At 33.7% G+C, this 11316-nt stretch overlaps 3 protein-coding genes across 7 annotated transcripts in view; 1 reads left to right on the forward strand and 2 right to left on the reverse strand.

Moving 5' to 3' along the window:
• LOC107628724 (protein S-acyltransferase 11-like) lies at window positions 247-3889 on the reverse strand. Its single transcript, XM_016331304.2, has 4 exons — window positions 3606-3889; window positions 2488-2710; window positions 1534-1832; window positions 247-996 (listed from the first exon to the last, which is right to left on the reverse strand). Exons 1-4 carry the CDS (start codon window positions 3651-3653, stop codon window positions 508-510), a joined length of 1059 nt encoding a protein of 352 aa, XP_016186790.1. The 5' UTR covers window positions 3654-3889; the 3' UTR covers window positions 247-507.
• Window positions 5560-10843, reverse strand: LOC107628723. 5 transcript variants are annotated; one of them, XM_021118055.1, is made up of 8 exons: window positions 10400-10843; window positions 9908-10318; window positions 9409-9489; window positions 8920-9314; window positions 7384-8695; window positions 7070-7161; window positions 6781-6922; window positions 5560-6511 (listed from the first exon to the last, which is right to left on the reverse strand). In XM_021118055.1, exons 1-8 carry the CDS (start codon window positions 10614-10616, stop codon window positions 5841-5843), a joined length of 3321 nt encoding a protein of 1106 aa, XP_020973714.1. In that variant the 5' UTR covers window positions 10617-10843; the 3' UTR covers window positions 5560-5840. The 5 variants fall into 5 exon arrangements, with proteins under 5 accessions (XP_020973714.1, XP_020973716.1, XP_020973715.1 ...); XM_021118057.1 differs by having other exon boundaries at window positions 7070-7164; window positions 9908-10263; window positions 10400-10841; XM_021118056.1 differs by having other exon boundaries at window positions 5560-6508; window positions 10400-10841.
• Window positions 10650-11316, forward strand: part of LOC110269354 (F-box/kelch-repeat protein At1g30090-like) — a 2898-nt gene continuing 2231 nt past the window's right edge. The window contains exon 1 of the mRNA XM_021117142.1: window positions 10650-10771. Within this exon, the coding sequence (XP_020972801.1) occupies window positions 10650-10771 (122 nt within the window). The remainder of the gene's footprint in view (window positions 10772-11316) is intronic.

Here is an 11316-nt window from a genome sequence, read left to right on the forward strand (position 1 = left end):
TCGTTGATTCAAGACTACCACATTTTTTAATTAAAAATTATCAAACGCCTACCAGTTATCTAGAGAAGAAAAGTTGTGTTTTTAACTTATGTTTTCTAACCTGAAAGAAAATCAAATTAGGATTATGATCAAATTATTACACTCTATTAAATGTAATCAATACAAATCTTGTAAAATTCAATCCAGATTAAACAACTTATGAATATAGCATCCTCTTTTTCTTTTTACCAAACGGATGTTTCTTTGTTGTTTATAAATTATAATACATTACCATATGCATGTATGATTTCATCCAATTTATACATCTCAGATTGAACTTCAAAACGAAGATAATTGTCAAAGAATGGTTGGTTCGGTGTAAAATTTATGCTGATAACTAATGGCTACTATTCATGCAATGCTATTATTTATTTTTATACATAAGGAAGAAACCAAATTGATACAAATTAGTCAAATAGAAGGGACAAAAAATCGCCTTGCTTACAACAACAAAAAATGGCTATTATTTCACTTAACATGTATCTTCTGAGGAAGCAGAGAGTTTGGCAAAAATCTTTTTACAGAATATGGGAAACCAAAAAATCTAACAAGATTTTGGCAATCCTTCTTTGCCTCTATGCTATGAGCTTGCAAGTTGAGGTGACCCAAGTAAGTTTCCCCTTCATAAATATAATACAGTTGCTGACACAGAAGAATACTCAGTCCTATCTGCACTGAAACACTTGCAATGATTATGTAAACAAGAATAACACCCCTTGAGGATTGGAATAGAAGAGAACTCAGTGCAGTAATCATAATTTCGACGATACGTCTCGATTGAGGAAATAGGCCTATAGGCCCATCCAAGTTTTCAAAAGAGTATGTCAGTGATGGCATTTGCCATATATGGGACATTGCATATATGGACATTATAGAAGCATAGGAGGTTCCGGCCAAAGCGGAGATGAGGAAGGCGATGAAGCAGCGGTGGTTATCTGCACCAACACAGTTCCCAATCTGCCAAGAGGACAAAAAATTGCCATACATTAAGATACAGAATTAAAGATAGTATGAAGTCCTATTGTATGACAGTCACCATTTAATATCCATTCCAAAACCTATTGCTTTAAAAATTTAGCACATTGATAACTCAATATATTTGGATGTAATTTGTATCTATATTTATTGAGCTGTAAATGTACCAAATTTCCAAAGTGACAGATATTTTGAATCGAAGGGACTAGTATACATGCAGTGATTATAACTATAAAACTTGAGACACTTGGAACAAATGAATCATGCTGCTGACCACGACATACTGAATTGCAAACCAACTAGAATACCAAAAGAAAGAAATCCTAAATAGTAAATACAACCTGCATTAGAACTTTCTTTTGATTTGGAGAAACTTTCAAAACATTTCTTACATAGAAAATTGTTTTGTAAGGTCTACACTATATTATTGAAAACAAGAAAAGCTTTAGTATAGAAGAGTACAACAATATATAAGCTAAAAATTGAAATTTTCATATTTAGAAGATGATGTTAACTTACAAATGGGCAGTGGTGATCCATGTCGAGTATACATTTTCCACATGTTCGACAGTGATGGGTTCTCGGTGACTTAGGTTTCGAGCAGTAGTAACAGAAAGTGTAATTTTCCAGTTCATTTCTACCTACAGTTGGGTAACTTCCCCATAATATGTTTGGAGGCGATCCAGCACCGTGAAATGCAACGAGGCTGAAGAAAGAAATGGTGGCTATGGACAAGATTGCTGAAATGGTAGAGTGAAAAATTCCAGAAAAGAAACTGAAAGAAAAGACAATGGGAAGGACTGCCCACACTGCACCAACTGCACAAAAGATCAATGAATTGAGAAGAATCAGATATGCAGTTACAAGTCTCTTCCTTTTTTATTTCTTAGGTGCATGCTTCAATGAAACCAGCTACATGATAATAGATATGATAATAATACAGGTAATGATGAGCCTGCAGAAGGAGCAGTGAAGTGCAAGATTGTTCTTAAAGTAAATTTTGCTCAAACAGGGCGAAAGGCACACAATCATTAAAAAAAAAAAGAGGGGGGTGGGGGGTTGAAAAAGAATTCTGCAGACCAACAATTGCAGATGAGCATCAATTGATTGAACTAAAATCAGATTCAAATCCTCACTACAAAATTTGATTATAAATGTTCTAGACTCTAACCTCTCCTTCAACTCATTCAAGAAAACTGAACTTCATAACATACGTTTTAATCCGAACCCATACAATTCAATCAATTTTGGTACCCTTTCTTTTAGTAGGATTCTATGACCCTTTTACAACAATGTTTCATTTAAAAGAAAAACAAGAAAAAAAGGCTACCAGAAAATCCTGCCTTCGAATATAACTACCAATCCACTTGAAAAATATTTTAAACAATTTCGGTTTGAACTTCACAACCAAACCTCATAAACTGAACAGGCATTTAATGGCATAAGTAGCGTGGAAGAACATTAGTGGCTTACATATTATAAAGAGCATAAACACAAAGACAAATGAAACGATGCACCGCTCCCACAGCCGTCTCCACCAACAGCCCTTAGTGACATTTTTCTGCTTGTTTGGATTTGTTAAAGCTCCACACCAGCCACATTTGAAAACAGATGTACAAGTAGGAAGCGAAAGGCGCAGTCCACAACCCCAGCATGTTGTTTCATAATTCTCAGAAACTGTAGTCACATGCTGCTCCTGTATGATGAGAATTATATGAGCAACCAATGAAGCTAGAAATCTCAAAAATGTTGTAAAAGTAAAAACGCAAGCAATACAATACATGGAGCCATCCATTTACCAAATGACTAAAATAGCTAAGTAATGCAAGTTCATACATGGAATCTTCATCTGTAAGAATCTCCTCTTATAAATATCAATACAATAAAACTCCCTAAGGGAGCACAACACAGCCATTAATTGACCACATTCGAATTTCTCAACTCCCCAAAGAGTTTCGAATATTGCAATTGTTAAGCGCATTTCACATCAATTTGACATGATTTTTCAATGTCACCTCATCCTCCAAAGTAGTAGTTAACCGATGGTTTTTGAGATGCAAAAAGCCAAATATACCCAAGTTAAAATCTCCACCAAAATGTAATGAGTTTACCATTCATCTAAGAGATACTAAAAGGAATTTCCACCCTCTGCCAGAAAGAGACAGAGAATCTTCCTCCCAATAAAACCCCATTATCGAGAAAACAGGCCAATTATCTTAAGTTTCTCCCCTCTTGTCAAAATGTCATTCTTCAAAAGTTCCAAGTGATTCTTCTCCTTCCTTGGTGTTACTTTTATCAAAAAAGTTAAGGGTGTTACAGACTTAAACTAACAAAATGCTTTTGATTCTAATCAAATTTCACAATTTTTTTTTTGTTTTCAGTTACAAAGTTCTAATCATCCAAGGTGCCAAAATATCTGAGGATTCTTATATGAAACAACCAAAGATGATTCAAAAGAAACCAATTCAGAAATGGCAACAACAGATAACTAACAACATAGAAAATATGAAATGAAAAAATGGATGCTACCTAAAACCTGAAAAATGGAGGGAAAATATAACAAAAAGAAAATAAACAAATTCAAAACCAACCTCAGGTAAAGAAGAAGAAGAGGAGGAGGAAGAAGAAGAAGAAGCCATGAATGCGAATATGCAATTCCTTGCTCCTCAAAAAGTGGATTGTATTGTACAACAACAAAAATCAACAAATATTTACATAGCAAAATTACAAAGTACTCTGTTCTGGTAGGAATCAAAACAATGTACCTGTTCTTCTCTCTCTCTCTTTTTTTTTTTAACAAAAAAAAGTTTTAGAGAAACAAACAATGTATGAGAGGTTCTCTCAGCGATACCGGAATCAACCGGGTTGATTCCAAACTACCGATGAATGGAAGTTATACTTGGCTCTTTTTTTAGTTAGGAACAAAAATTTATTTTTAAAAAAAATTCATAAAATAGCGAAATGAAATGAATAAATGATTTTGATTTTATAGAAAATAATTACAATCATTAAATAAATATATATAATAACGAACGTATTTAAATAATTATATAAAATGATTTATACTTGTGAATATACCAGAATTAATCTTAAAATATATATTCTTGGGAGATATCCTAAGAAAAATTCGTGTATTATTATTATAAGAGAAAAATGGTTAATCAATTTGAACTACAGAGGAATTTGTTCTCTCTGACATAAAATTCTAAATACTGCATTTCATTTTTTATTTTCATATATTATACTTCTTCTAAATTGACAAATTCATTTTGCTATTATTAGATTTCTTTTATATTCAGTCAAATATTAAGTATATTTGTTTTGTTTAATAGAATATTTTATTAATTGGTTTTCGTTTTGTCACAGAAACTTAATTACAAAATCTGATATAATATAGAAATTCAATCGAAAAAAAAAATTTAAAAACCTAATTAAAAATTTGATAAAATTATAAGGACCGATAAAATGATTAAACCATAAAATTTCTATAATCTTACGGTGGTAGGCACGTAGTAGCTAAACACTTTAATTTTAAGACACCAAAAAAAAAAAATACTTTAATTTTAGGTGGCTAAAGTCTTAAATTTTTCAATTCTATTTATGAGTGAATTTGAATGTATTATTTTCATTTTCTTCTCTCTTGATACACTTTTTTAATATTTTCTTGACCACCAATTTCACCTTCAAACAATGGGTAATGATTCAGTTAATTTTTTCAAATTTTTTAATCATGTTGATCAAAATAATTACAAGGTTAAACTATTTTACATGTGTATTCAATCACATAACGTCGCATTAATAAAAATAATTATCTTTTACATTGATTACATAAATGATCATACAAATAAATAGTTATAATTGCATAACTGTATAAAACATTTTAAATAATTCATAAAGATTTAACTTTATGCATCCTATTATAAATATATTTCAAGGTAATTAACCATGCCAAATCTTTTTGAAGGCAAAACATGAAGACAAGTCAAAGTGTTATGTACATTCATCCTTTTTTCTTTTTTTTTTTGACGGGGTACATTTATGTTTTTTAAATAACACCAAAAAATCATTCAAATTAGACACAGAAATATTTGTTCTCTAAATTTGTCATTGAAACATTTTATCATTTAAATTGATCATTTTAAGATTATAAATTAATCATTTTTATTCTTTCATTATTTCGTTAACAGTTTTTATCAACGATTGATGATATAGAATATTAACTAACAGTATACAGAATATTAACTAACAATATACATAATATCTAACATGTCCAATTAGACGTTTAACAAATACGTTTTATGAAAATCTATACCCATTTTCCCAATTACATAAATCCCCAATTACATAAATTCTAATCCCAATATAACCTAGCGACACTAAATTAATAGATTTTCGTAAACATATTCGTTCATCATCAAATTAAACGTACTAGGTATCGTATATGTTATCGGTTAACATTCCAAACCATCAACCAATGACAGAAATTGTTAATAAAGTAATGGAAGAACAAAAATAATTAATTTATAACCTTTAATTGATAAAATATTTCAAAGATAAATTTATAAAATGATCCATCTTTTAGAGACTAAATTTGACCAGTAACCCAAATAAAAATTTGTAACCATTCCAAAATGAAAATTTTGGATAACTTGCCCAAACAAGCGCCACATTTTTTCTGATTCTTCACCTCCATGATTATAACTAATCACAAAATGGATGCTACTTGCCTACTTTTGTCTATATATGCTCTTGTAAATTATTCATACAATGAACAAGAACTTAATATTGAGTCTTTTAGAACATTGAAGAAGGTGAATAAATGGTAGTCATGGCCAATTTAAATGTCTCACGCCATCATCACTCAAGTTCCATGCTCCTGCTGCCATTTCATGATATAACTGGTCCCAACCCCAACTTGAGAACCCGAGGAAAAACCAGTAATTATCAGCTGGTTTATTTGCTGACTTTAGTTCCTCGATTCTTCGAATTGTTGTTACCTGATCAAGAAAGTAAATTCCGGGAAGGATTTCGGGTGAAGAACCACCGGAAACTGTTGTTAAAGATGAAAGAGGCAGTCCAGATTGCATAACTGGACCACCAAAGGATAGAGGAGCCTCCTTAAGCTTTTCAAATCCTTCTTGGAGTGTAGGCAGAACATTCCATTCTATAGGCTTGTTAATGATAAGACCTTGAAATCCGGTTAATTGATCAGCTGCCACGATGAGAATCTTCGCTCTGTCAAATGGCTGAACCCCAGAAAGCTTTTCTGTGGCAATTAGCACTGAACCAGTCATCACTTGAGACAATGCTTCATGTGATCCATCTGATACAGGTGAATTCATCACATTAGGTCTGACGACCTCGTCCACCATGTTATCATGAACTGGGGCTGCAACATATTTGCTGTGTTTATGAAGTGATTCTTCATGGATTTCAGTTTGCAAAGTATCATACAAATCTTGATTCTTCACTACCCTCTCAGATACCCAAAGAACTGCTAAATCGTGAGATAAAAATCATCATTAAGACTACCACTTTGTTTATGGCTAATAAAACAGATGACAAATAATTGAAAGATGGCATGCAAATACAAGAAGGAAGAAACAGAAGATACATCAGCCACAAGTTTGTGATTCTACTACTCAAGCCCCTTTGATGGCAATGACCTCCATAAAGTGTGTGATCCAAGTTTGACACAATTATTATCCGGTTCCTTTTTGATAAACTGAAACATTCAACAAGAGTCTATGATACATGAATGCCTACCTTTCTCCTTGATAAGATTATGAAAGTTACTTCCATGGTCAGCCACAAACTTCATAATATCAATTACTGCCATATCTCCTTGATAAAGAATAGCTTTCTTGATTTCTGCCGGAAATAAAATCAGTGCAGGATAAACCTCGCCCTGCATATTAGAACATATACCAAAATAATCAAGTGGCTATAATTTCCAAAAATTTCAACAGAATAAAATGTGTTGTGTAAAAAATTAATAGCAAATAGATAAGCAAGATAGAGCAACAAGGATCAGAAAACATGGTTACAAAAGTACCTGATTTGCTGACTTCAATATCAAGTCACAGTCATTCAACGTACAATCTAATAAGTAGATTTCAGGAAGCTTCAGCGTAACATAATCCAAGCCTTCTGCCATGTAATCATCAATTGTAAGACTGTTAGAGACTGCATCTACCATATCACCAGGAAATTCATCTAAAATTCAATTCACATAACAGAAAATTCTTGCCCACCATTCCACCCGATAAGAACAATTAAGATTCACCAAAGGATCAGTGTTCATAATAACATGCAAATGGATAAACAAATAAAAAGACACATATATACAATATTACTGATCAGAAATACCTTTCACATCCTGGGATCCACTCTTCAACATATTTGCATAGTCCTTGATGGCCAAATATACTTCCCGTACAACCATTTCCATTCTCTGGCAAAATGCACACCAACTATTGCTAAACAAGACCAACACATCTTTATTCCATGCATTAGAAGCATTTTCTTTATTAGACAGGTTGAAACCAATAACAAGTTCAGAGAAAGTGCAAGTCGTGATCCTAGGTATAGAGTCCAGCTCATGAAAATCCAAATTAACAAATGGAGGACGGGTGGCCTCCCTTTGGCCTTTAAGAACATGTCCTGACCGCTGATATGGATACAGGGTTCCATTAAGAAACTCGGAAAGAAAAGCATGCACTGAAGAAAAGTCGAAAGTTTCCTCTTCAGGGTAAACATAGTGTTGTTGCCAAAAGGGGTCAACTATAACCAAAGATGGAATTGTAGAACCCCCAGTTAGACTTTTAAGTAACTGGTAATTTCCATCAGAATAGAAAAAAGAACCATTAAAACCAATAAAATGAGACTTTCCTTCCCCGATCGTGTACCCATCTGAAGAATCTTCTGTTTCCAGTTTCAAGTTGGCAGCAGAAAGATCTTGATCACCAACAGATTCTTCAGAGTCCCCATATTTTATATCATTACTCGAGACAATAGTAGGTGGCTTCACTTCGTCATGCTGAGAAGATGGATCATTTAAATTGGGATTGTTCTGAAGCTCAATAGCAGATCTATGTGGAGCATTTTCCTGCTCTACAGTATCCGTATGGCCTTCTTGAGAAGTTTCTGTTGAAATTTGATTTGACTGAAACTCTGACAGTGGTTGTTCAGCATTTGCTGACTTGATATCAATATCATCAGATAAAAGTTGGAAACCTAAATCCTTTGCAAGGGAACTAAGTTTTGAAGCCTTCTTTTGCTGGAGAAGGTAACCAAAGATCTCACTCAAAGAACTAGCTTTTATATCCGAAGCTATATTTTCCAAACGAAGTTGCTGACCATCTTTTAGAAGCATGATGGAAGACAGCTTCTCCTTTAGTTTAATCTTCTGAGCTGTCATAGACAACTTTAACTTGGGATGCTCAGATTTACTCTTCCACTCATGATAATCTTGGATAGAAACTTTCACATGATTATCATTGCTATTATTACCTGCTTGATTCACAACATTATAGTGTTGTGCCAATACTCTAAAAGCATCAAGTGCTTCCTTACTTTTTCCCCTAGTCTCAGAGGAGTCAGATGATCTATCAACAAATAAAAGTACTGATGGCTTGTTTGCTGGTAGAATTGGATCCCGATCATGTCCATTACCTTCCAGCTGAATGATAAAAAGCAAGACAGTATCAGTCTAAAAATGGATGTCAATTGAAAGATGTATGGGAGCTTGCATTTATATCAGCAAACTAAATTACTCCACAATAAGAATACAGTCATAGCTCATCCATGAGATAGGAAATGAGAACAATGAAATATAAAACCATGACAAACAATGAAGAATTTGGAACAACTACAAAAAGCAAAAGTTAGGAAGGTTTTATTCACCTCTTTGACAAAATAATTATTCATCTGCAAAACATAGTTCAAGTCATCCTCTACTTTAATAATTTTTGAACAACTTGAACACCCAGCTTGGTAGAGAACTGCAAACCACGAACCAGATTCATCAACACCAAGGGATGAAAGCATTGATTTATCTGAAACCAGACCAAATTTATGTCGTTCTGGAGGCAGAAAGAATTCTCTCACAGCAGTCATGAATTTCAAGTAAAAAGAATGAAACCATTCGAATTGTTCAGGTGAACAGGAATATGGAACATGAAAAGTTGTATCCTTAGAATCCTCAAGAAGACCATCATTTACTGAGGCAGATTCCCCAAGCCCAGGAGCTTCACAGAACCCATTATTGATACCAAGTTCCGCCTTGCACATATGATTCTCTGGTAATTTCAGGAGGGGGAAAAAGAAAAACTGATATGATGAATTTATTATGTAATCTGAAAACTTCACATTTGTCATGCACTTAGATAATACCAGGCACCTTCTGGTTAGTCTTCCCACTTGATACTGGAAGTTTGTCATTCCCTCCGCTAAAGCCCATTCCAAGGTGATCACCTGCAAGGAAAGTTCTATTATTTTATACTAAAAGCATCTTGCAACAATGTTGTTCAATAATACCACTTCTAAACATATGAAAGGAAAATGCTTATATGTTGGCTTCTGTGCAACAACTACAACCATTAACAGATTACAAGTAGCATATATGATGATACCAGTTCCACCCATAGAATTCAATGGGATAAACATAAACATCCCCACTCATGATGCCTCCAATGGATGCAGTCCTTATGCTAGCTGTGGATCACACCATTACTAACAAATAAATCCTATGGCCTAGCATTTGATCCAACAATATAAACACAAAAGTATAAGGGAAAAAAACTGAGCATCATACAATACCAAAATGTTTAACTAAAACGATAAACACCAAATCCAATTAAGTAACACAAGTGACGAACATCCAGACACTAACCTCGCATGCTAAACCCATTTTCTGTTCCATTTTTCCTACTCTTGGCTAGCAGCTTCGGGGTCCAACCACAAAAGTCAACAAGAACCAGAACCTTATCGGTTGAATCGACGAAGACTCTCAAATCCTCAGGAGTGTTGAGGGATTTGAGAGGAACCTCCTCAGGCGCAAGAAACATGTAAGGACGCAATGAAGACAAAATGTTCCTGGCATTGAACCTCCCTCTGTACTTGTAAGACACGGAATAATGAAAATAAAGCACTGATATCCCATCAGCACTAGCACCAAGGGAATCTGCCAGCATCTTCTCAATATTCCTATGCATATACATCAATTTCAGATTGCCAAACTCTTCAAACCTATCAGAAACCATTAGTGACACATCCTTCATAAGAGAACGAGCCTCACCAGACCCTAGGATTCAAAAATTAGGAATAAAACATCAGAACTTCGTGTAGATACGAACTTCAGTGACAGAAATAATAATTTGCTTACATGGAATAGTGAGGAGAAGGAGGATGTGGGGATAGAGTTGGATCTGAGAAGAGAAATTGTGTTTGGTGAGGATCTCCCATTCGCCAACGTTGCGCGATGATGATGATGATGATGATGATGATGGTGGTGACGATGCTACAACTAGTTGTACGGTAGGTACCACTGCGACTAGCACCGTGAATATGGTGATGAAGAATAGTGGTTTGTGATTCTTCATCGGAGCTTTGAGCTTTGTGAGTCACTGAATGAAATGACGTGTTATCAGTATCAGTGTTATGTTCAAGGCACTCAGTACTCACTCCAGAGTTGCCATGACCGCTTTACTCGCTCGCCGAGGCGCGGCGATGTGTCTTGTAGTGTGATTTGTTTCGAGTTTCGAGGTAATTGTGTTTGTAGCTAACTAGCTACAGTGTAATAGTTGCAAGTAGCCTGATACTGTTCTGGCTTGTGTTGTTGATGAGAACGAGTTATAGTCAACAAGTAACAAGCGGGCCGGCCCAATCTTCCTAGACCGGAGATCAGCTTCAATTTAATTTGGTTAAGTTACACGGTTAATTTTTATATTTTTGCTGAAATTATAATTTGTTCTTACATTTTAAAAATTTATAATTAAATTCTTAATCTAAATATAAATTTATAATTGGATTTTCATTGACATTTAACACTTTAAAAAAATATTAACGAATTTTATTTTATTTTATATTTAGTAAATTAAAAAATTTATGTATTTATACTTGAAATTTTTAAAAAATTAAAGATATTTTTAAGAATATTTAATGAAGAATATTTTAAAATTAGTTTGTATTCATTTAAATTTAATTTTATATTAATATTTATTATAATATCTTTGAAAAGAGACGTTGAGGACTAAGATTTTTTTTATGAGTCAGATTGAGAGATTAGTGAAAGATTGGACT

Source organism: Arachis ipaensis, chromosome B03, assembly GCF_000816755.2.
Source record: "Arachis ipaensis cultivar K30076 chromosome B03, Araip1.1, whole genome shotgun sequence".
Taxonomy (NCBI): Eukaryota; Viridiplantae; Streptophyta; class Magnoliopsida; order Fabales; family Fabaceae; genus Arachis; species Arachis ipaensis.